The sequence below is a fragment of the Bactrocera latifrons genome, unplaced genomic scaffold, assembly GCF_001853355.1.
Source record: "Bactrocera latifrons isolate USDA-ARS-PBARC rearing strain unplaced genomic scaffold, ASM185335v1 scaffold_17, whole genome shotgun sequence".
NCBI lineage: Eukaryota > Metazoa > Arthropoda > Insecta > Diptera > Tephritidae > Bactrocera > Bactrocera latifrons.
In genome coordinates this window covers 1084754-1109854 of record NW_017535185.1, presented here as the reverse complement: position 1 = coordinate 1109854, position 25101 = coordinate 1084754, and the positions used below count along the sequence as shown (strand labels likewise).

Here is a 25101-nt window from a genome sequence, read left to right as displayed (position 1 = left end):
ATGGAAGTAAACTAAAGCTTTTCACGAAACTATAATTTCTAACCGTTTAATTTTTTTATTAAAATATATGCTTGGAAAACTAAATTTTTTAATAATTTTTTAAATTTCTAAAATAATTGTTTTATTTTTTTCGTTTCGACATAAATATTTTTTATCGACAATTTCACAGTGTACTGGTGTGCTGCCCACACTTTAACTTTTGTTTTTAAGTGTTTGATACAAAAATTTAATTATTTTATTATTTTTAAATTTAAATACTAATTATACTCGCTATCACCCATACGCCGTGCTGAAGATTATTTATCCAGCATTTCCAAAAGTACTCACCAAGGTTAGGTATACGCCCTGTGACATAATGCTATAAATGCATTGCCAAAAAGCTGAAATTAATAAATTCATTGATTTTGTCCCGCCAAACCGCAGAGCGCAACCTAGAAACCTCAAAAGCATACTAGTGAATGAAAAGGATATATAATATAATTAAAGTCGAATATGCGCCAGTAACCAGGCAACACAACCGAATACACACATTCCTATTGCATATACTTAAATGCATTCATGTAAGCTGTTGTGCACTCATAGTATACATTGAATGTATATATGTACTAATGTGTGTGTAAGCCCTTAGTTCTCATTTGGCTGAAATCACATTTTCATTTGTGCATTTTCAAAAGGCTGATGTCAAAGGATGTGGCCGAGTTGAAAGTATGGGTGCGTGTGTATGTGAGTGCGTGTGCGGTGAAATTAGAAATGCAATAATGTACAGTTCGCTGAATTAATGCAACAACTTCAAGCGAAAGTACACACACACACACGTTGCCACACGCCATCATGCCACAAAGTCATACACTCGTTGTAGAGGGCTATCAATTTATCAGTTTATGCGCTCGTCATGTATGTTTATACCTGTGCATGCTGTTGTTGGTCTGTCGATAATTCAGCAAAATCAGCAGCAACAGCAGCATCATCATCAAAGCTGGTTTTGTGCGGTCTATCTATGGTTTGCGGTGAACTAGCTGACTTGGCTCGAGCATTACAATAATTTGTTGTTTTTGCGCTTTTATGCTGACACAAAATCGATTGCAAATCTGCGCTATAAACTTGGAGAGCTTATTTGTGACACACATGTATGCGCATATATTAAGGTGGTTAGTAAATATTTTTTTTATGTGAAAAAAAAAATTTAATTTTTCAAAATTGGAGTTCTTAAGAATAATGATCAGTGGATGAAAAATATAATATTTGAAACACCCCTAATGTATAAAAGTGAATGCCAACAAGTTGACAATTTTTCAATATTGTAATTTTAAGGACGATAATCGCTATCATAATTGAACTTAAGTTATCAAGTTGCTAAATTAAAATGAAATAAGAATACCCCTAATGTATAAAAATGCATGTCAAGAAGTAGATATGTATATTTTTCAAAACTTTCATTTCTAAAGACAATAATTGTTATGAACAGATTTTTCTTAGACATGGATGTCATAGACAACGTTGGTAGATAAAAAAAGTTATCAAGAACAACCCTAATGTATACATCGCATTTAAAAAATTCGATATTTTTCAAAATTGGAAGTTTTTGTGGCAATACTCTCTACTATAGTCAATATTTTGCAAAAAAAAAAATTATTAAAAAAATTTTTGTTTAAAAATAACATATTAAGAACATACTTTACGTATACAACTACATTTCAACATATTGCTATTTTTCAAAAATTAGCATTTCCGGATTCAATACTCGATACCATAATAAATGTTTTTAAATGAACATAAATTGTGTGTGAAAAACAAAATGAATTACAATATTAAGTGCACCCCTAATGCACACAAGTACATGTAGTTGTAAAAACAGATAATAGCATTTTTAAATCCGATTTTAGAATTACGAAAATATTGAGAACTGGCATTACCTTGAAGTAGATATCATTGTGTGTTGGGAGCTTTAAAGCACATTTACTGCAATTGAGTTTAATTAAAAGCACAAATTGATATCACTCATTATGTAAGTTTAAAGGAATGGGGTCAAGATAATCCACGGTATTGTTCGCTTACATTAAGAGATGGAAACAAATCGATTATTTTCTTATATCAGAGCAGAATTTTTTATTTTATTAGATGCTACTAAGACTCACCCTTTGGGAATGGATGTTGATTTTCAGATGACTTTTTTCGTGGTGTGACTGATATATAACTCCTGGCACAAAGACTTAGAACAATGCTCATTATCTGCATTTGATCCGACACTTGTATTTCGGACATTGTAGGATGCCGCTTATTATTGAACCAAAAGCCTATACTTGTAAAGAACTATGATGAGGTTCTCTCAACAATAAGAAGATCGAGAGTCGACCATATCCGGAGAACATTGCTAGCGAAGCACTATGAATTTGCTTTAGTTCGGTTAGGTTATACAGGCTGGCTGTCCCACCACACACAGAACAACATGGGTCGCCTGAGATCCAGCTGCTAGTAACAGATTCCGGCTCCTACTCCATTTACCATTGCTGGTCCGTTTGATCCGTCTGTATACATATTCCACTGGCGAGTTGGATGCTCCTGCGTCATGCATCCTCTTTTAATGTGATTGGAAATCCCCTCCCTCAAATATAGCGTGAGCATTCCACCAACCCCCCGGCTTATTGAGCTGTGCTCAAAGGTTCTTGTGGAGTATTCACTGTACCCCCTCCATTGGTTTGCTTTATGAGATTTCGTTCGAACGGGTCCACCACATCAGAGCACTTTAATCTAGCCTTCATATAGGCATTATTTTTCTTTTTATGACTTACAACGGAAGCACCATTTCTCTTTAAGTTATTTATAAAATTGTCAATTTATACAACTTGAGTATATCTTTACAAGTATATTTCCTGCACTGAGACTCATCAGTGCTGAAATTGACCAGTTGTTCACTGCGCCTAAGTGAGCTCCTTGTTCCACCAAAAGGGGGCCTTCATCCTCTCTTCGTATGTAGTGAGAAGGTTTTTTAATTGTTGTATCTATATCCAGTTCAAAGATTATGAAATCTTTTTCGAATCTATTTAAGATTTTGTTTATTAAAAAACGATAAAGTAACTATTTTCTTTTAAACTTTTTGGTTTCTTCCAAAAATTCCGCGTAATTTATTTATCGACTTGTAAGCCGAAAAATTGGTTTTTAGCAAATTTTTGACCTTTTTCAAAATCTTTTCCAATATTCTTGTTTGTTTTTGTACTTCCAGGACTGCCAGTTAAATTTACAAAACCTGATCAAAATCGAAATGGAATTCGATGAAGATTACACAATTTCGCCGAGCACCACTTTCACATATAAAAAATTGCGAAGGAAGCGCAGAGCGTTAAGGAAACACAGGTGAGTGACCTTTTTCATTGCTTTCTATAAATAATATCGAAATTCTGCGCAATAACCATGAGCCATGCGCTAGTAAAACCATACACATACATTTTTTTTTAAATTGCCATCACAAAAGTCATATGCCAGCAAATTTATATCACATCTCCATTATGTTTATATGTCATACACTTATCTACGCTTAACTGCCTTTCGGCTAATACACTACGGTAAATAATTTTGCCTATATTATCGAAAAATCGCTAGATAAATTTCACAAATACGTCCATATGTTGGCTTCTAAGCACATTGACTGATGCCATCGGCAGTGTAAACAAAGATAATCGAATGAATTTGCTCATAGAAGATGTGAATAAAAATAGAAAGCTACAAAATATTATTTTTGCTTAAGGTCACACCTCTTGTTTATTGACACTCGCTGAGACAGACTTCAGGCAAAAGTGTATCGAATAATGTGGGGGAAGTGGAGAATAGACTTTTAGACTCGTTTTATTTTAGAATGTCTTTTCTGTCTGAAATTCTTCTTCTTCTTCTAACAGAATTGTCAAGTAATGTTATGGTACTTAATTGACATATGAGAGTAGAAAAAAAAAAGTTTTCTCTACATGAATACTAACTTTCTTTCGAATTATAACTAAGACCTTTATTTATAGCACATTCCATTATTTAAAGTGAACTAATAGATATAAATTAAATATGCTGAGGCAAAACCCCAAATGGGCATCGCGCTTGAGTAGATGCTTTTAATGATAGCATTGAATGCTCGTGTTTTTGGTGCTTGGGGAAACTCTTTTGTTGGTAAAAAAAAATGATTTCAATGAGCTGAAGGCGCCGTTGGCTTTGCCTCGAACTGCTGAGATTAACTTTGTCCAGGTTAGTCGCCTATCGCAGACAACACCGATGTATTTTTGGGAATGGTTCCATTTCATTGGAAAACTATTTACCAAGATTTTTGACGACCTTCTAATTTGGTTGTGTTGATATCGAATCTCCACAACCAGTACCAGCCGCAGACGGAGGGATAAATTTATTGAGAGCGTTTATGGTGTTTCATACACCGACAAGATGTTTACAGGGGAAAATTTTTAACACACCGTTATCAATGCCGTCATGGCTTTGGACTTTTCGGTTTTTGAGACAGTTGATGGCATCGGAGACTTCCTTGGTTGATAAAGGACGAAACTCGCCTGTCTGGAAGGTTGTGTCCCAGACCGTCTCCGAAACTTTCTAATGAAAAGAAGAGATTTTTTCCAGGCTCAGGAACAGAGTGCATTGGTTTTTAAGAGACTAAGCGAAGATATTGGCTCTATCCTTGTCATCTGGATAAGATACGCGTCCTTAATTAAGGCGGGGGGTGGAGTTTGCAATTTCCTAAGGCTCTGATAAGCTTCCAGCAACTTTTAGGACGCTGTTCGGCCTCAGCGATGAAGGAGTTGAAGTCTTCAGAGCTTTTTAAAGAAAAAAAATATTAATTCCTTTTGCATGAATTTTAAGGCTAGGCGTAGACGGGGAAGTCTGTGCGTAAGCGAATCTTTTTTTTTATAGCGATGAGTGCACGAATACGGTGGAAGAGGTTGTTTGGGCTGGTGGTAGCTTTGTCTGGAGGAGGTGGCTGAACTAACCGACCTTTCCTCAGGATGTCCTCAGTCAGACCTGCGACCGCTATATTAATGTGAGCTATGGAGTTGCTTGGGGTACATGTGAAGCCAGAGGTTTCCAGCAAGAGCCGCAGATGAAGCAAGTCGATTTTGGGGGCGATTTGAGAGTCTACCTAGACCGAGGAGTGGTATTAACTGAGATCCGGGAGAGTTCAGAGGTTTCTGTTGAGGTTCACGTTTTTCGTGCGTAGGTGAGGTCCAAGGTGCTTGCTTTGAACCTGGGATTTGAGGTTTGATAAGTTGATTCAGTGAACTCGATGTTAAAGTCTTTTTGGACAAGCATGCTCCAGAGGATCAACCCGTTAAAGTTACTCGTAGAGCGGTTGCAATGCTTTTATTTAGAATTGAAATCACCTGTTAAGATTTTGGCGGGGAAGATGCTGAAGAGGGAGATGTCGGAGGAGGATTATATGGGCGGTAAAAACCTTGATAATCTTATGCCTGCGTCAATTGAGGTGCTTGCTTTCATCCGATCATAATGGCGAGAGGAAGTTGTCCTTATTGGAGGTTTCTGCGGATGTGGAGCGGCGGCGTTTACGTTTCTTACGCCGACGAATATCTAAAAACACAGGATCGACGTCGGAATCAACGATCTCCTGAGCTTGGACGGGTTAAGTGCTGTGGAGTCGGTGTTACCCGTGGCGGCTTTTAAGAGTTCTTCTATTGAGAGAGGTAGCCGCGAAGGAATTTGGCGAGAGCGGTATGCACAGTACAACGTTCACTTTATGTCTGTCTCCATGTATACATATATATGGCTTTATCTATGCTCTGTCTGCTCTGTGTATTATCTGACTAAGCTATGTCTATGCCGAGAAAAGAAGTATATGAGAACTTAATTTTTCAATAGAAATTTTCTCAAACCATTTGCGAAGTTTAAGCTTGACCTTGAGTGTGTACGAAATACAGCGGCATATGATAGTTTCCTAAAACTATGCTATAAAAATGTATACAATATTTAAACATGAATTTTGTTTTCTTAGAACGAATTGTATGTCATGTTTTATTATTTTAATTATTAATTTATTATAATTATGAGGAAACCTAAAGACAGCCAAAATGAGGAAAATGTGTGCTCTCTCAGCACGTAACCACCTTATTGTATTTAATATAAGTTTTTAATCGTTGAAGAACAGTACAATTGTCTGCTTGAAATTATAGTTTTTTCTACACATACGTGAATGTAATTATTTACTAAATAAAATTATACACGTCAAATCTCATCAAAGCTTTTATTCTCTTCCTTCCATAAGCCATGATATCTAATCAAAATTTTCGCATAATCCCAGATTTCAGCGCATGCTTGGCGTAAATTCTAACACAACAAATTTGTATGAATTAATAATACCAGATTAGGTTGCTTTTCCTTGTTGTTATTATTATTTTTATTCTTCCGGCACTCACCTCACCAAATTCCATGAGATTATGAGCGCCGACAAAGAACGGGAACTTAGGAACGTGCGGAATAAATAAAGATAAATAGAAAATGTTGATAAAAATAAAATGAAAAATTTGCAAGGCAGCGCTGACATTGTTATAAAGATGCTGATTGTTGCTTACGCAGGACCTTCTCGCATTCTACGCGGCTGTGCAAATAATTGAGGCTTCTTTCCGTACCCAATTTAGGTTATTGTACCTGCGTGTGCGTGCGTACGTGAATGCAAGTGTGTATGTGTGTCATGTTATATATGTTTGTAGTTGTGTGTCTGTGCGTATTTGGAAGCCGCTTATGCAAATACCATAAATATGTAAATAATGAATGCAAAGCACAAAGACCAGAGTACAGGCGAAAAATGAAAACGAAAGCAACAAAAGGATCAAAAGACATCGAAAGTAAGAAACGAAAGGAAACTTGTAGGGCAAAAATTGTGAGAGGTTCGCTTTTCCCGTTGAAAGACGAAGCAATTGAAAGGATGCCGCCAAACTATGGCAAAGATAAACAGAGGCAAAGTAAAGGCAGACAAAGCCGCTTTAAAGGCTTGATGGTAGGCATTTCGAGGAAGCGGCTTTTCGTAGCGTAGAGGGTATGCTACGGGGTTTGGCGGGATCTGGATGCTTAAACATTCATGCAGGTGTCAACAAGAAAATATAATAAATTTTATAAGATTCTTTATTGAAGTCGCACAGCAACAACAAAATCTGTGCGGCAGTACAGTGAAAGTTATGCAGCGTGTTAAGCAATGAATTCAAAAATAATTTAAAGCATGAGTTTGGTGCGAAAGTATGTTATATAAAGACACTCAAAGAATGGCCTTTAAGCAGATAAATATCCTTGTAAAATTATATTATAAGGAGTGTTGGTTGCTATGTTTGTTAAAAATAACTGTGGCTAGGAGAGGCATTTGAGAAATTTGTATAACTTTCTTATAAGGAAATACAGACCCAGAACTGAGATTAAAATACACTCAAAGCAGTAGAAGACATTTCTAATAAGGAAAGAGTTATCCAAAAGAGAGTTTTAAAGTGAAAAATAACTCTTTGGTAACATTAGGTGATCGTAGGTCCAAATTGCTACCCGAGCTGACATAAGCGCCATATTAATTTAAAATTTTTTCGAGCACTCTATAAAACATGCGAGTGGCTTTTCTTCGTGTACACACTGCTTACGCGTTTATATCCGAACTTCTTCCTGGTCGTGCAATAGAACGTCTGCTGCATCGTCATCGATTGTCGAATCGGGTTCACCACGTTTCACTTATTACTTCTATGAGAGAAATACTTCTCTTCAATAAGTTTTTTCATAAACTGTTTGAGAAGTTCATGCTTGACTTTGAGTGTGAACGAAAAAGAGCGCAATGTGCAAGCTGCTTAAAACTTAGTTATAATATTGTTACAATATTTAAACATGAAGTTGCTCTTCACAGAAAAAAATATATTTGTTATGTGTGTTTAGGGTCAGTAGGATGTATTATGGTTCTGACAAAGTCTTAAGTTGATATGAGAAGAAATGCGATTATGTGAGTGAGCTCAAAATAGAAGCTACACAGTGAGAACTCTGTTAACACTCAGAACCACGTGCCTTAAATTTTGTGAATCGCTGTCATACATTGTTTACTCAAGTACTTATGTTCCTACTGATTTGTTTTATATATTGTACGATAAAAATAAATATATTAAGCCCTTAAAAGTTTCACTTCGCTGTATTTAAATAGCTTTAAACCCAAAATGTATTAAATATTTTATTCACTAACAGTTTTCTTATATCCACTTGGAATTTTCTTCTGAATCAATCGACATTCTTATCTGATCTTATACGTCCAATAACTAAATTTTTTTTTTTTTCATTTTTTCATACGAAATTTAAATTCTCTCTCATTTTGTCTGTGCCAGTTATTCGTTTCGGTATGTTTCATTTCATATTCCCATGCACTTCGCCCGTATTTACTTTGGCGCCCTTCTGGAACAAAGCAACTGACAGCTGTTGGGAACATAATTTGCTCGCTTTGTGCTCGCCGTCTGCGCTATGCCTTGCCGTATGAAGGACGTCTGCATAAATTGTATTTGTTTCATTTGAAATTTAATTTCGCTAAAATATAAAAATTATGGTATTCCATTTAGTCGTTTTTATAGATTTTATGGTTTCGGGCGCAAGCTTTAATTGAATGGTGTGTGTGGTTTTAGGGTAAAGACTCTTTGATTTAAATTTTGCGGGCAAATAAACTATTATTCCAATGAAAATATATATTCTGCACAAGTTGTTTGATGTTATTTTCACGATGAACATTTACTCTTAAACTCCATTTTTTCTCTATCCTCAATTATTTTTATATTCATCACATGTTTAACTGGCTTCGGCACACCAAGCTTTGATAAGTAGCGAAACGAACAACCAACTGGTATAAATCTCATATGCTGCTGTAATCAAACATTAGTAGCATAGCAAGCAGTTACACACCAGGCTTTCATAAGTAGCGAAACGAACAACCAACTGGTATAAATGTCATATACTGGTATAATCAATTAGTAGCTTAGCAAGCAACTAGGTTTCTTTAATGTGTTACATATATACTCAAGTTTCTATACTAATTATTTTAGTATTTCTACGCAGATAAATGGCTTGGGACCGCTACTGGTATAACCAGATCTTATCTTTTTAATCTCTTTCTCAGGAACTTAGGTATTAAAGCATGGAAGATATATGGCTACAGTATGAATATACATTTGAGGTGAATGGTTACATAAATTTCGCTAAATCAGGTCTTTGTTACTTCTTATGGAGAAAACTAGGTTATAGAGTGGAAGAACAAGACAATATTATAGGAATGGTGAATCGAACAACCAACTGGCATAAATCTCATGTACTAACTTTAATATATTGTGTGGCATCTCTACTCAGATAAGGTACTTCTAACCGCACTGGTAGAAATTAGATTCTCTCTACTCCATCTCTCTCTTAAGGCTAACTAAAAATAGTATGAATTCAAATAAGTAGAAAAGATTTGACGTACACAAAAGTGTTTAAACACAGTTTAGCAACCTCCGAAACGAAAGCTCAGAACCATGATCTTCAAGCGGCTTTTGAATAATACTTTTTAATAATCGGTAACTGGATTTCATTCGAGTTATATATATTTTATTTCTTTTCGAAATAATTGCATTTGCTTTCCTTAACACCATGCTCGAGGACATTCATCTACCTTACTCACCCTTTGCAAAATACTATAGAGTACTTTGTATAAGTTTTCCCTTTACCTATTATAAAAGGGAACCTATTTTTCTTGCAACTATTTTTTTCTTACTTTTTTATTTATTTGAAATACATATAAGCTCTCTTTGAGGGCTCTAATTTGACACTATAATACATACATATATATATGTATATGTAAATGTATGCCTGCCAATCTTATGCATTCAAATATCTTCCTTTGAATTTCGTTACATAAGTTTCTTTATTATGCATTGCATTTTTAAGACGCTGTAGAAAGAAGACAGCAAAGTGAAATATGCAATGCGAAACACAATAAAATTCGCTGAAAAAAAGAAAGAGTAGCATACTTTATGGCGTACGGCAAACCGCGCGCGTATCTCATTTAACCGTTACATTGTTGTCATAACAGACAATTCTATGTTAGACTGCATTTCAAGGCAGATAAATATATGTAAAGCATATTATATATACTATAATATATCTATATATATATATCTATATCCTATCATATATATATATATATATATATATATATGTAAGTATATATGGATAAATATAAATATTTCCCCCTTACGTTTATCAATTTTTCTATGAAATACTTTACGCTTTAAAACCAAATATTCCTTTTACGCAATAATTTATTCATTTATTCCCAAATTGCTTAAGGATTATACTTCTTTTTACCACATAGCGTTCTCTTCTCTTCGTTTTCCTGTTTATTGATATTTTTTCGAAATTTCCCATTGCCATAAAACGCTTAAGTTTGTCTTACTGGGCGTACAGAATTTGAATATTTGCTATAAAATACTTCTCATGCAGTTTTTATGTTAATTTTCGCTTCGAAAGAAAAATAATATGATAACATAAAATATATTTTATTGACACATTTGTATTTACTGTTGTTGTGTCTTTTGCTTTTGGCATGCCATAAAGTGCTGTGTAAATATTTTACAAATTGAATAGCTGTAAACTTGCTGCAGCTATTTAGCGTTTGTGCTCAATTTCTTGCCGGTCTGTTTCTATTATTTCTTCGCTTGGTATTTCATCTTTTAAATTTTGTAACACTTCCAATGGTTTGGTGAGCTCTTGACGCCTTTTATGGCTGCTTCGTTCAAAGCAACTTGAAGCAGTTTTTTTAAGTACATTTTTATATTCAATAAAGTATTAAAACTTTTAGATTTTTAGCTAGAAATTTATAACATTTCATCAAATAAGATTTCTCCACTTTTTTCTAGGATACATTTGTGTACCATTTCTGCTAAGATAGCAACGAACATGCATTGCCAAATCAGACCAAATATTCCTAACTAATAAAACTGTTAATACTACAGCATTGCCCGAAGATATTACACCACTTTTTCAACCTTTAAAATAACAAGATAATAGAGAAAACTCACGGTTGCCAGCCTACAAGGCTAACAAATTGTTCAGCACTCTTTTCTTGGAACACTTGGTCTACTGTTGTTTCCGTCCTCTGTCATGTTCCAACGTGTCACAGGAGATGTTTGTGCTAATTTTATTCATCTAGAAAGTACTCCACATGGAAGTGTGTTCTTATATCCAATGGTTCCAAAATAGATGAAATTTCACTACCATGATTATTAGTTTTTCTTTGAAAGTAGACTCGTTGTACTTTCAGAATTCAGTTCCCAAAGAATGGTACTAAGCTTTCAGTAGTAAAAAAATACACAACGACTTAGAAAGCAGAAATGACTTTTCCATGCATTTTTATTACTGAGTAGCTTTCTTCAAAGACACATGTGGGGGTCAGATCGCAGGCGTCCGCACTTAGGCCATCATTAGGCCCATTCGGATCTCGGTAACCAAATTAAGTCTTATCCAGCAACTCAGTCGATTTAGTAAAAACTGCAATCGTTTTCCTTCCCAGCTGCCCCATGTCTCTTAAGTTAGAGCAATTTGAGCAGTTAGAGCATTGCGAGCAGTGGAATATGTCTCGTCTCATACGGTTAAAGACTGGGAATTCGCAATCAAAACGTTAAGGAGTCTCTTCGCGTACTCTGCTTTCCGAAGTCTCCACTTTTTTCGTTTCCTGAAGGTGGTTACTATACTCCCTTTTGCCTAGAATTAGGAACTTTTTCGACTGTCCACTATCCAATCTCCCCCAGAATAAATTTGTGTTATGTCCTGCGTTGCTTGTGTCCCAATACCTGACGTTTTCCGCTAGTGTCCATTGCTTCAAACAACCTTTAAAAGAGCTGGCAGAGGCAGGGGGTCGCGCCCCTGAGCGGATCAGCTCATCTACTTCTTCATTTCCTTCTACATTTGGCCACATCGTTCTTGTCTTCCCTCGGGAAGTGGGAGCAAACCAACGATGTGTTGAGGAACTTCGTTGTGATGCGGATTGTGGCTAGACAGCCTTTTAACGGGGTGAATTCCAGGACCCAGGAAAGAAGTTCTCGACTGTGCGAACATTAATATAACAAATGTATTTGTCCTACAGCAAAAGTTGGCTGAGGACTAGAGAGTAGCATATATAAAACAAAGACACTCCCCATTTAAATACAGCTGTAAAAATTTTTTATTCTACCACTAACCCTGTTTCTTTAAATTTCTTCATCAACCATTCGCTCCAATAAAATCAACCAAAATTTTATAATATTCCGTAATTAAATTCTACGAAATGTGAAAAGCATGTAACAACTAGAAACAACACCATAGAAAGGCTTTTAATCCTCCATTACTGTTGTAATATCATAATAATGCCACGAAAATCCTGCACTTTTCGGCACTCAAATATTAAATTTTCTCGGTAATAACATTTTCATGTGCGCTCTTAAAGTCGTCTATCATGTTACTTTCGTGAGTATTATTTAACCAGCTGGTGTCTCGCAGCAAAGTCTACACTGAGATCCGCCAAAAAGCTTGGCGAAGGCAAGGGCTGGTGAATAATTTCACGCCAGCAACATCCTTTGGGAGGAGAATTACATATTTATTTATTTGAGCGTAATTATGTGAGCATACACACACTCGTTCTCAAAATTCTTGTATATGTATATACGAGCTTTTATTTGCATGTGTTGGTTAAGTCTGGGAGCCTGCAGGAATATGGAAGTTCTTGAAAATAATGATTTTTCCAGTTAATCTTCACTTGGAAGACATTGACCAATTTAACAGTCAAACCCGTTTATCCAGCTTTCTAAGAGTCGATAGCTCATACTGTTGAGGAATATTGTGTCTGGAAAGAATGTATATGTTTGATGGTTCCACTAATGATTTGAAAATAATGAATCCGCAAGATTATCTCAATTTAACACTCACTTAACCATCTTTCTAAGAGTCGGAAGTTCATACTGTTAAAGCAATATTAAGGCTGGAAAGAATGCCTATGGCTGCAGATTCCACTAATAACTGTTTAATAAAACTTTTCTGATTTAAAGGCAGACTATTGCTGGCCTACTCTCTAATCTTCTTAGCCAGGTTGTCATCACTTTCGCTCCATTATTTCAATAATGTATGAACACTTCGTATAGACATATTTATACTTGAAAATCGACTCGAAATTATAGGTTTTATGCTGAGATCTCACCACTTTACTTTAAGCTATAGAGATATCTGATACATTCAGACAAAATCTACGATGCTGAATCGAACAAACTGGCATAAATAAAAAACAAAGTGGCATAATAGCATAAAAGGATGTTTGCGAACAATCTTGTACTGAATTTCTTTTTCGCAGAAAAATCGGGATTAATATATGCATTATTGCTGAGATTAGCTCCAATGGCTGGTCTTTCAGCTAAGGAACGTACTTGGACTACTCTTTAAAGTCTTTTGTGAAGCTAGAAAAAATAAGAGCTTGAATAAGGCTTTACAAGTCGATAAAGCGACTTGAGCCTAATACAAATCTGTTCTATTTATTGCCAAGAACTCGCCGAGATTTTTGAAAATGTGATGGTTCAGTTGCTTAAGCCTTGATATTGCAAGGGTGGGACAATCAAGAGGGAATGACTAAAATGGGTTTACCTCCTGTTTTTCCAAACAGTTTCTCAACTTTGCATGATTTAGAAATTGCTCTAGAACTTTTCTGTAATATGTGATCTCCGAATAGTCCTCTGATATTTGGCAAGAAATTGACGAAGTTCTTGAAAACTATTAACAGTGGGTTTAACTTGGAATCAATGGTCATACTTCTTAATTTTTCATAAGATCTATATGCAAGGTTGTAACTGAGAGCCTGGTTGTATGAAAACTTAAAAAAGAAAATATCTTGTTTACTGAACCTGAGGATACTTGGGTTCATGAGCTGCTAGATTCACAGTTTCAATCACATGGACGACCAATATCGCTGAGAAATTATGAGAAAACTATAAGCGAAGAAAACTGTAATGTGTTACGAAAAAAGAATCAGAGCTGACGTCAGTATTAGTTATAAAGTTTTTAGTGATAATTTTGGTTGTGACAGTAACTTATAGGTAAGCTATATCTTGCGATTTTCTCTTCTCACATGGTAGTTTAGCACTTCCTTCTCAAAATGGCATAAAATTTCCGGCTGGCAGTGGCCATTCTCACAACGGAAAGTGCTAATCGACGACAGAAAGCCAAAACAAATAACAGACCGACCAAACGGATTTACAAAAAGAGCGAAATGGACCAAAGTGAAAAAGCACAAATGTATGTATATGTATGCATTAACAAAATTAATGAAATAATGTGAAAACGTAGCCTAGACATAGGCGCGCAGACTAAATGCAAAAGAAAGCCCAGGCATTTGTTTTGTTGAATTAACAATGACATTTCGGCGAAAAGGTCAGTTTAACAAACAAACGGAATGCAAAAGGAGAAGGCAGTAAAAGAAGATTGCGCACAAAAATAAAAACAACAACAATCCTAATAATATTAAAGCATAACAATACAAAGAGCAATCATAAAAATGACCACGATAAAAATGACAATAAGAATTTGTAAGCACAATGTCGCCAAAAAAAGGAAAAAAGAAAGAAAATGAAGAAGAGGAAACGGAAAAATGACAAAAGCCAGCAAGAGCAACAAATTAAGCGAATGAGGATAAAAAAAACCTCGCTGGGTAAATAATTGAAAATAATTGTCACGCGCGCCATTGACTGCGCGAAGTGCCAGCGCAAGTCATGGACTGCGCGACTAACTGACTGCGGCTAAGGCCGAGCAAGCATGGGACCGTGTGCACAGTGACTGACGGACTGTCAGTGATGCCAGTAATGTCTCTCAGTTCAGTGACCAAAGCGTATAACCTACTTAAGCGACTAACATTATTTCGTTTCTCTTTTTTGTTTTAGTTAAAACGCTGCTTCTTCTTGTTTCAACCGAATTCCATTTCCGAAAAATCCTAAGCGTCTTAGCGCGTGTCCAAATCTCCTGCTGTCCTCTTGACCCACTACATTAGGCCGCCGTGCTATGCGTGCCAATGCCGACATTCCTTTAGTCGCTTAGTACGTGGGTGCCCTGCACTCCAGCAATTGACTTGACTTTATGTCTGTTTTAGCGGCTAACGGATTGGGGGTTGCGTCGCGCCACTCGGCATGGTTTCGCTTGTCGTTTGGACAGCTGAAAAATATGTAGACATTTGAAGGTGTCACAGTGCATCATTTATCACGTGGATTTGGCGTTGTCTTGCGTTGAGTGTGTAGCTAAATGCCGCTCAGCAAGTGTTAGTGCGCTTTAGGTACCGTTGTGTTTCCCTTTGATTGCGCACCGACATGTTGTTATACATATACATATGTAGGTTGAAACGTTGTAGGTAGCTGGATTACTTGCATTGTTTCGCTGGAATTAGCTTTGCAGTTGTGCTTCCGCTCTCACCAAGCTTAACATTTATTTTTTGGTTTTATCTTCACAGATAATCATTTATTTAACTGGTGCCGGACTTTTTGTATTAAGAAAGAAAAAGGATTTCAATTTACTAGGCTTGTAGCAGTTAATACAGCATTATATAAAGTCAATGAACTCTTTTCTTTTCCTTAGGAATTTGACTGGAGCATTGGCTTTATTGTTTGTATTTTTTTCTGATATTATAATATCGCTTTCACTTTTCCAATACAAAACATTTAAGACTTAAAGTGAAACATCTGATTTTTGAAAGCTTTAGTCTTCAGTTAACACAACCATTCGAAAGTCAGTCAAGCTAGAAACTTGCCAGAAGCTTTACTACAGTTTGGAAGACTTTATAAACAATTGTTGTAGCGTAGCGTAGTAATCAAATTAGGAAGCTGATATCCATCACTTGAAAGTGTTTTTCAAAAAATCCCTCTTATTCTGTAAAGCCTTTAGTGTACATCCCAACAATTCATTCAGCAATTGTAAATTAATAGCGCCACAAAAATGTTCTTCTTCGGTTGTTTTTTCTAACGTTCCTCAGAAGCTCCTTCACAACTCCGTCTTGGTATTATGCATTTCTTTTTTAAGTTATTTTTAACGTTAGTGAGTGTGGCTCCTCTAGTTCAGAGATGGAGTCAAATTTCTCTAGTTTACTTAAATTCCTTATTACTATCTTGCTACATAGATTCCAGTTAGTATTCCTAGTATTTCTAAAGTTTGGAACATTATGGAAGGTTGAAAATTCTACCTTAAATACCTATGGTCAGAAAACGGGGTTGTACAAAGCACCTCCCAATCCTCAACCATATTATATAGTAAGCATTGAGACATCAAGAACGTTCTTCGACTTAATCCCAATATATGTATGTTGGTTCTTCTTCCGGGTTAGCTGTAGCTTTGTTACTTGTAATTGAGTAAAGACTCACCTCTTTCATTTATATCACCGCTACCACCATACTGTATGGTGCGCTTTCGTCTGCGCTATCATCAGGTGTCTTTTAGCTTTATCCGCGGCGTTCACCAACCCCAGAAGTTATACTTTTGGTGCTTGGCCATAATAAGACATGTAACAAGATGATAGAAGTAGCGTCTCAACCAGCTTTACGGCTACTATACTCAGGGCATCTGAAGAGAAATGTTAATCAATATACGACTGCATTTTTCTTAGTGGATACTAATATGGCTGTCCTTACTCTATTTGTCGCATTAGAGAAGCATGTATTGTATTTTGGCGACTTTAGTCCAGCTATCATATTTCTCGAGGTTATACATGCTTCCTAAACTAAACCGTATTGTACTTGGCTAGGCGATCGTCTCTAGATTGCGAAGAAGTTCGGCATAGGCCACCTGGATTTTATGCAGATTTACTTAAAGAATCTGCATTATCTTGTTCTGGTTTCTCCCTAGGACTTCTTGAGACGATGCCCCACGCAGTCTTTCCGAGCCATTCATGTAATATATTCTTGGCCGATTTGTGGACTCCAATGTTCTGTCGACATATCAGGATTTTGTCTTCAGAGAAGAAGCAGGTATTAGAACCTTCGCCAAAGCGGCTCCCTCCCAGAAGCCTTGAAGCTTTGCAACCGCTTCGTTTACCCATTGCTGTGATATATGCCTACAGAGCATTATAATAATAATGAATGCATGAAAGCTAGTTGGAGTTCCACATCTTATTAGCGACCCACATCCAATTAAGTTAACTGAAGTCCACAGTTCATATAAATTAACTCACTTATATAAGTAAACAATTTGCTAATTAACTACATTAAAGCGCTAATACCAACAATTATCTAATCTTATAATTTAGTCGATATTCACACCCTATTCGAGACACAAACCATATTGGGACAATTAAAGTAAACAGCCAGCTGAAATTTAGGTTCGTATTATTAAGTTATTAGACTCAACCAAATGTATTGACTTCTAAAGTGTATTGTTTATCTATCATCCAGTTAGTGTATAAAATTGTCAGCACTTACTCCCACCTAAATCAATACATATCATTATGTAAGTAACACTTAGCAATAAACGTGTTATCACACCAAAATTAACAGCAATAAAAAATTGATAAAAGTCAACTAGCGATAAAATAATTTATGTGCTGCTTGATTTCTCAAGTCATTACGCAACTAAAGCGCTAAAACGCCCACGCATAGGCTACAAGAATGATTAGAATCAAAGTACGCTTTTCTATGTATGCACGTATATATTTATACTCTGAACTAGGTATATTAGATTTAACACGAAGGCTGCAATGCTTAGTAAGAAACGTCTGAGTCCATTTAAAATATATATATGCATGATCAGCGTGAACAGCCGAGTCGATGTAGACATGTCCAACAGTCTGCCCGTATATACGCGTACTAGTTCATCAGTGTTGAAGCTATCGATCTGAAATTTTGCATACGTCATTTTTTCCTCAAGAAGCGGCTTATTTTCTGGAACCAGCGATATCAATTCAATATAGCATATGGCTGCCATACAAACTGAATGATCCTTATCAAGTTTTTGTATGGGAAACTTTTTTATTTCACAAGTTACCTTCACGAGATTTGGTTCGAATAACTTTTCAAAGTAATGGTATATCACCACAATAAATGATTCAGATCGGATTACTATAGCATATAGCTACCATACAAACTGAACGATCCTAAACAAGTTTTTATATGGGAAACTTTTTTATTTCACAAGCTACCTTCACAAAGTTTGGCATGGACTATTACCCAAAGCAATTACACAACATCTATGTAAATGTTTACGGATCGGACCGCTATAACATATAGCTGCCATACAAACCGACCATAAAAAATCAAGTTTTTGTATAGAAACTTGTTTATTTGTGAAGGGTATTATAGCTTTTCCGCGTTTTCTTCAAAACTCTGTCCTTCAGCCCCAATTATACCTACATAAGCACATAAAAAATGATTATGAGCAAAATATGATAATAATTTTCGCAGTTACTTTTGCCCATTCCGCAAACAATTAAGCTTTGCAACTCCTACCCATATAATTAAGGCACATAATTCCATAGCTATACAATCAGAAATCTATATAAAATATAACTGTATACCTGCATTAGTAGATGTGTGTATCACTTTTGTTGTTACAATCGCTTGTAAGCCACCGTTGAGCTGCGTGAAATTGAATTGTGCGCCGCAAATTTAATGTTCGCATTTACGCGCTCAAATATATTTGGTGTTTGTATGTGTACGTGTATGTGTATTAGTTGCTAAGACACCTGGTATATACATGCACGTATAGTACTATAATATATACTTCAACCGCACACAATTATTAATATTCAAAGTAGCGCATTTGTGTGTCCGCCGCTGGCTACCTTTAAACGCCTACCCAGTACTAACTACTAATGGCACTTATTATTGTTGTTATTGTTGCTATTATTACCGCCTGCAAATAAATGTGGAATTAACATTTATCGCATTGCAAATGGCGTGTTTGTCGAGTATTTCGTTGTCGCTGGTGGGCTAAATGCTGGCGCGCACTTATACCAACACGCACACATACACAGAGGCGCTCAAATGCCCGCAAGCCCAACAATTATGACTGCTATTTGCCGCTTTGTTGATCGTTTGTTGATTTTCATGTGGTCACTGCGTGTTTAAGTTATAATTTGGTTGCTGTTGATGCGTAGAATATGGCTCGATTAAAACTTAATTACTGTTGGATTTATTGGCAGCATTTGGCGGTTTGGTGCGCCTTTGTCGGTGTCATTAATGAAAAATTATGTGGCGTCTGCATAATCCGTTGATCTGTCAGTCAGTGTGTTTTTAGTATTTAGCAATTTTCTGGCATAAATTTGACTTTTAATAACATATTTCCGTTTTAGGCAAATTTTGCTGATTTGGCAGGAAGATCGATTAATTTGTGGTTATGTTTCGGTTAATTACTCGTTAGTGCGCATTAATTCACTTATCAAGTGCAAATTAGTTTAAACAAAAAAAAAAAAAAAACTATTGCAGGTATTTGGCTGCAAGTTGTGACAATTTGCAAGACTTCATATATTTTCATCATTGCACACGTGTTAGGTTGGCTTAGAATATTTGAAATCTGGTAAAAGGAAATTCATTACTTCTACAATTAATAGCAGCTTTTATTAAGTTTTATAGTTGAACTGCACCCATTTAGATCAAATAGGCAACATTCTCTTCGATAGCTTTGTTGCCATTTCTAAAGTAATTCCACACTTTAATCCCGCTCATAGACACTCTCATTCATATTGGTAGCAACTCATAGCAGATAAGCTACTATCAACCCCACAAAACAAATGAATAACCTGCCACGCCGTCAAGCCTGACCTGCCCATCGTTAGCTCCGGCTCACTGGCATTCGGCAGTAACCACTTTCGCTTGACGTTGCTGAAAGTTTAGTTGGTTAAATGTCAGCATCCTTCACTAAAATTTAGTTTACTTCTACAGAGTAGTAGAGTTGCCAGATCTATTCTTAAAAATTACTTAGCAGGAGGTGTGCTGTCCCAAAGGCGATATTTAACTAAATTCCTCTACATTTAAATACAAAAGAAATAGCCCGTCCACAAACTCTAAGGCAAAGTTGTTTTTTTGTACTACATCTTTTGGCGCAGTAAACATTGGCATTATTGATAACTCATGTTTGGACCTGTGAACAGAGTTACACTTGCTTTTGAAATCATTGAAGTGATCAAGTGATGAAGTTTCTTAATTCAAACATCGTACTTCACAAAAACAAAAAAAAACAAAAATAAAAAAAAAAAAAAAATAAAATCTATATATATATATATTGCAAAATAAATGTTCACTGTTACTAACATGGACGAATTTGTTCTTAACATATGTATTTTTAAAGAACAAAACGACTTCAAACTGTATTCTAAAACCAACATTTTTGCCCACTGAACTAACAAGAAGTTAAGCAACTATTGTATGTATAATACATTTCATACACTTTATTATGGGAACCTTCTCTAACTGCGTACTTTGTTATACAGAACTCTATTAACTTTTTTGGCTATATTCATTTAATATTTAAATGTACGGAATTATGTCATCATATTTACCTGCTAATGAATCAACGACGTTCCTTTGCTATGTATTTCCATAATATTGCCTGTATTTCTCTAGACCATCTATAAATATCAATGGGTATGTGTCATGGCTATGAATTTCCGTGGTACTGCAGGTATTTGTCCAGGTTATCTACGAATATCGAAAACATTGTGGGTATGTGTCTAAGCTATGTAAAGAGTTTCTCACCGACAAAAAAATATTGCTTTATATAACTTGTATAACTTTTACAAATATTTTCATCTATAACCATTAATTAGCAGTTTTCGAACCTTTTCTACACATCTTGAGGTGTTTATTTATCTACACTAGCTTATGTTATCAACTGCAAAGAAACAGGTATACTACTATCTTTAAGGAGAGTACAATAGACCTTAGGTCGCGGTGCAATCCTCATCTATTTATCTAAAGTAATCCTTAGAGATCAGTACTTCTTTGCAAATATGCTTTCATTCGCCAAGCCTTACTCTCCACCGAATTGAATAAACTATACCAGATGCCAAACAATTGTGCAGCACTTGTGAGTGCAAACCTTTGCTAACATGCCTTCTGACGTCTTATACCCCTTTAATAAGGTACCTGTATACTCTTTTGTAGGAATTCAACTCGAGAGCTTTGTTTTTCCGTTTTGACATGTAATTTTTTTGACAAAAGAGCAGAAGGGAACAGAGGAATGGCAAGGCAAAGACAGCTATTATAAATCAATTCAGACTTAAGGTAAAACAAAACAGAATTGAAGATTCGAAACCTACTCGAAACTCGACATTTCTAGTGAGACTTTTTTCTTCATACTTCAAAGAGAGAATCTACATCTACACGCCATAAAAAGGGGTTTCGAGAACTAATCTGCAGACTTTAAAGTTGTATGGTTGTGGAGTTGAACACCACAAAAACTCTCTGTTAATTTTCGCTTCGATATTATGGTTAAAGAGAGACACAAGAAATTCAAAATAGAGGAGCCACTGGAAAAATATCTTTAAATATCCTCCAGTGTACGTTAAGGTTGGATCAGAGATAAGGTTTAAGAAGTCAATAGAATATTTAAAAGTGGATATCTTAAAAATCTTAAATATTTCCTGCAAAAACACGCTCTTCAGCTTAAAGCATATTGAATTATCAATATATTTCTTGATATAATATATTGCGGAAAAGGCTTAAATTGGCAACAGGATAAGATATTCATGTCATCAGCATAACAAATACAAGTTTTAGCATATTTCTTTTGCTTGTTTTTGCATGCGGTGAGTGAAATGCCAACTGTCTTACCTTATGGAATTACAAGGACATCCCACATATTTGCATATCAAATGAGTAGTTAGTAATAAGTATTTGAACTTAAAGCGTAGCAGAATTTTATCAAGAAAGAAATATAATAAAAAATTCAAAAGCAGGCAGGCGAAGATAAAAATGCCAAACGCCAAAAGACGTGATCAAAAGTCAAGACGATCGAAGAAATTCAAATAAAAAAGAAAAAAAAAAATGAAATAAATCAAAAAAGCAACAACATTTCTAAAGGTATACGGATAACAGCAAATTTATGTAATCACATGCACATGCATACAAATACATAACTGTTATTTGCGCTGCTCAATGTTGCGTATGCATTGTGGTGGACGCGTGGGCGTATACGCAACATTGCTTACGCAGGCGAAAGCAGGAAAAGTCATCGAAAATCCACCCGTGCGAATTACAATAAATAAGTAATTTGTATATATGCGCTTGTGTGCATGTATATGTATGTATTTTTACCTGTGTATGTGTGCACTTGTAGCACAAAGTAAACTTCCGTGTCCACGCAAATGTTTACGAAATGGTATTTGGCTGCCAAGGCTCCCTTGTGCAGTAGCTTAAACCTTACGTACGCTGTCTTTTTGCGTTGCTGCCGTTACTTTTAATGCAAATTACACATTTTGAATTAAAAATGCATTAACATGAAAATTCGTATAATTTAGCTCACAGACATAAATAACCGAATTACACGGCAACGAGCGCACATAAATATCAGCAATCTGCTTCACTAACGATCACAATGCGAGAAAGCGCGCTAGAGTTGGTGTGTGTGTGGCAGGCGACAGTGGTAGGGCAAATTGCTATTTACAAGCACTTCATTTACTCCAAACTTAAGCACTGCTGATGACGCAAGTCACAAATACACTGCTTGTTAGATAGCGGCTTCTCTTGCCGCTTGCCGGCATAGATTTGTGCAGCATTTTTATTTTGTAATGCAATTTGTGTGCCGTTTTGAGGTCAACGCGTTTAGTGCATTTATTATCTTGCGGAAATTATGGCAACTAAACAGCTGTTTGAGGCGTAATTATGGGCCATTTAGTTAAAGTGTTTATTGTTATGTTCGCAAATTATTGTGAAAAATGAAATACGCAAAAAAAGTGTTTATTTGCTCAGCTTCAAGCAGTTGCAACGGTTTTGCGAATTTACAAATAATATAATATGTTTTTTTTTTTTTTCAGATCTCAATTGATGTATTTTTTGAAGATATCTCTTCAAATTAAAAAGTTTTCCATACAAGACCTTGATTTTGATCGGTTAGTTGGTGTGGCAGCTATATGTTATAGTGATCCGATCTGAAGGATTTCAACAGAAATTAAACCATTGTCTTCGAGAATAATTCATGCAAAATTTTGTTAAAATATCTCGTCAAATGAAAAAGTTTTCCATACAAAAACTTAATTTTAATCGGCCAGTTTCTATGGCAGCTATATGTTATAGTGATCCGATCTGAATGATTTCAACAGAAATTAAACCATTGTCTTCGAGAATAATTCATGCAAAATTTTGTTAAAATATCTCGTCAAATGAACAAGTTTTCCATACAAAAACCTCATTTTAATCGCCCAGTTTGTATGGCAGCTATATGTTATAGTGATCCGATCTGAATTATTTCAACAGAAATTAAACCATTGTCTTCGAGAATAATTCGTGCAAAATTTTGTTAAAATATCTCGTCAAATGAAAAAGTTTTCCATACAAAAACTTAATTTTAATCGCCCAGCTTCTATGGCAGCTATATGTTATAGTTATCTGATCTGAATGGTTTCAACAGAAATCAAACCATTGTCTTCGAGAATAATTCATGCAAAATTTTGTTAAAATATCTCGTCAAATGAAAAAGTTTCCATACAAAAACTTCATTTTAATCGGCCAGTTTGTATGGCAGCTATATGCTATAGTGGTTGCATATGAACAATTTCTTTAGAGGTTATACCGCTGCCTTGGAAAATAAATTCGTGCGAAATTTCGTGAAGATATCTTGTTAAAAAAAGATTTCTGTACACAAGTTAGTTTTTTATTTTATTTTTTTAAATTTTGATTGCAGCAAATGAAATGAGGTAACTCATACGCCTTGTATTACAGTCACAATTAATTTGCTTACACAAACACAAAACATTTTATTTTGATGCTGTTTTTCTGTTTGTATGAAACGAAACGATTTTCACAACTTATGTCTAATAAAGCTTCGCCTCCCTAACTTCTAAACTTTCATGTTAAGAATTTTTTTTAGCAATATTTATGTTTTTGTGAAACCTCCAAAGACGACTAGAGCTAGATTAAAATAACATTTACTTTACCTGGTGAAACTGGCTTAAGCGCTTATATGTGTGTAGTATTATATGTATGTTCTTTTGCAATTGTATGTATATACCTTCGCTAGCAAATAAGACAGTTTGTGTGAATTTTCTCACCGGAGACATATTTTTGCGAAGACTCACGACAGCTAATTGCCCATGAGAAAGTATTGTTATTGAATGAGTTGCGAAAATAGTGGAAAAACTTTTCAGTTTCAAATTTCAGCAAGTCTTTGGGGTTTAAATTATACACATATAGAAATACAAGGATAGCTGGAGAAGTTGACGGTTTATTTTTTGATTAAAATTTTATTAATTCTTTCATTATTTGCTCGAAATTATTGTTTTCTACTTCCTATCCTTTTTCTTCTGTCTCTGCTTCTTCTTCTTCTATGTCTACTTATTCTTCATCCATATTTTTGAAAGCTCTGAAAATCGAAAAATTTGTAGTCTTTTCTCTTCTCAAAAAATTTTCTTCCTCTTCCTCCCTTAAATTGAATAATAATCTTGGTTTCGATATCGAATATATTCAAAAATTACTATGTATTAAGACTATGAAACGAAAAGAATTTGAAAAAAGAGAATTTGTAGACCAGGAGCTCAATTTATAACTCTAAATCAACCGCTTGTGATGAGAGTATATGAATTTTAAGCAGTTAAACAGCTAAGAGATCAACTGACGTGAGCTCTATGGCAGGTCAACTCCATTTAATCATAATTTGATTTCCCGATCATAGAATATTTTTTTTTATCAGGGGAACAACAGACGAGTTGAAGAGCGTTTCATTGACCGCTTAGTCATTGAAAATGCTTATCTGATTTACAATTCTTCCTACAAAATGTGTGTTATCTAAATTAAGTCTAGGTTGAAATTTTTTATTCGATCATCGAGGCTCCTACAATCAAAATTAGAAAAAGAATGCTCTCGATACTGAATATAAGATCTGTTTAAAACTTAGTCATATCTAATCTACCATAAATGAGGTCGGGTT

At 35.3% G+C, this 25101-nt stretch overlaps 1 protein-coding gene across 3 annotated transcripts in view; it reads left to right on the top strand.

Annotated features, from left to right (window-relative positions):
- The window catches only part of LOC108966784 (cysteine-rich motor neuron 1 protein), a 378691-nt gene that overhangs the window by 340396 nt on the left and 13194 nt on the right, over positions 1–25101 (top strand). For all 3 annotated transcript variants that reach the window (XM_018929845.1, XM_018929844.1, XM_018929846.1), the window contains one exon: positions 3221–3351. In XM_018929845.1, the coding sequence (XP_018785390.1) occupies positions 3221–3351 (131 nt within the window). The remainder of the gene's footprint in view (positions 1–3220; positions 3352–25101) is intronic.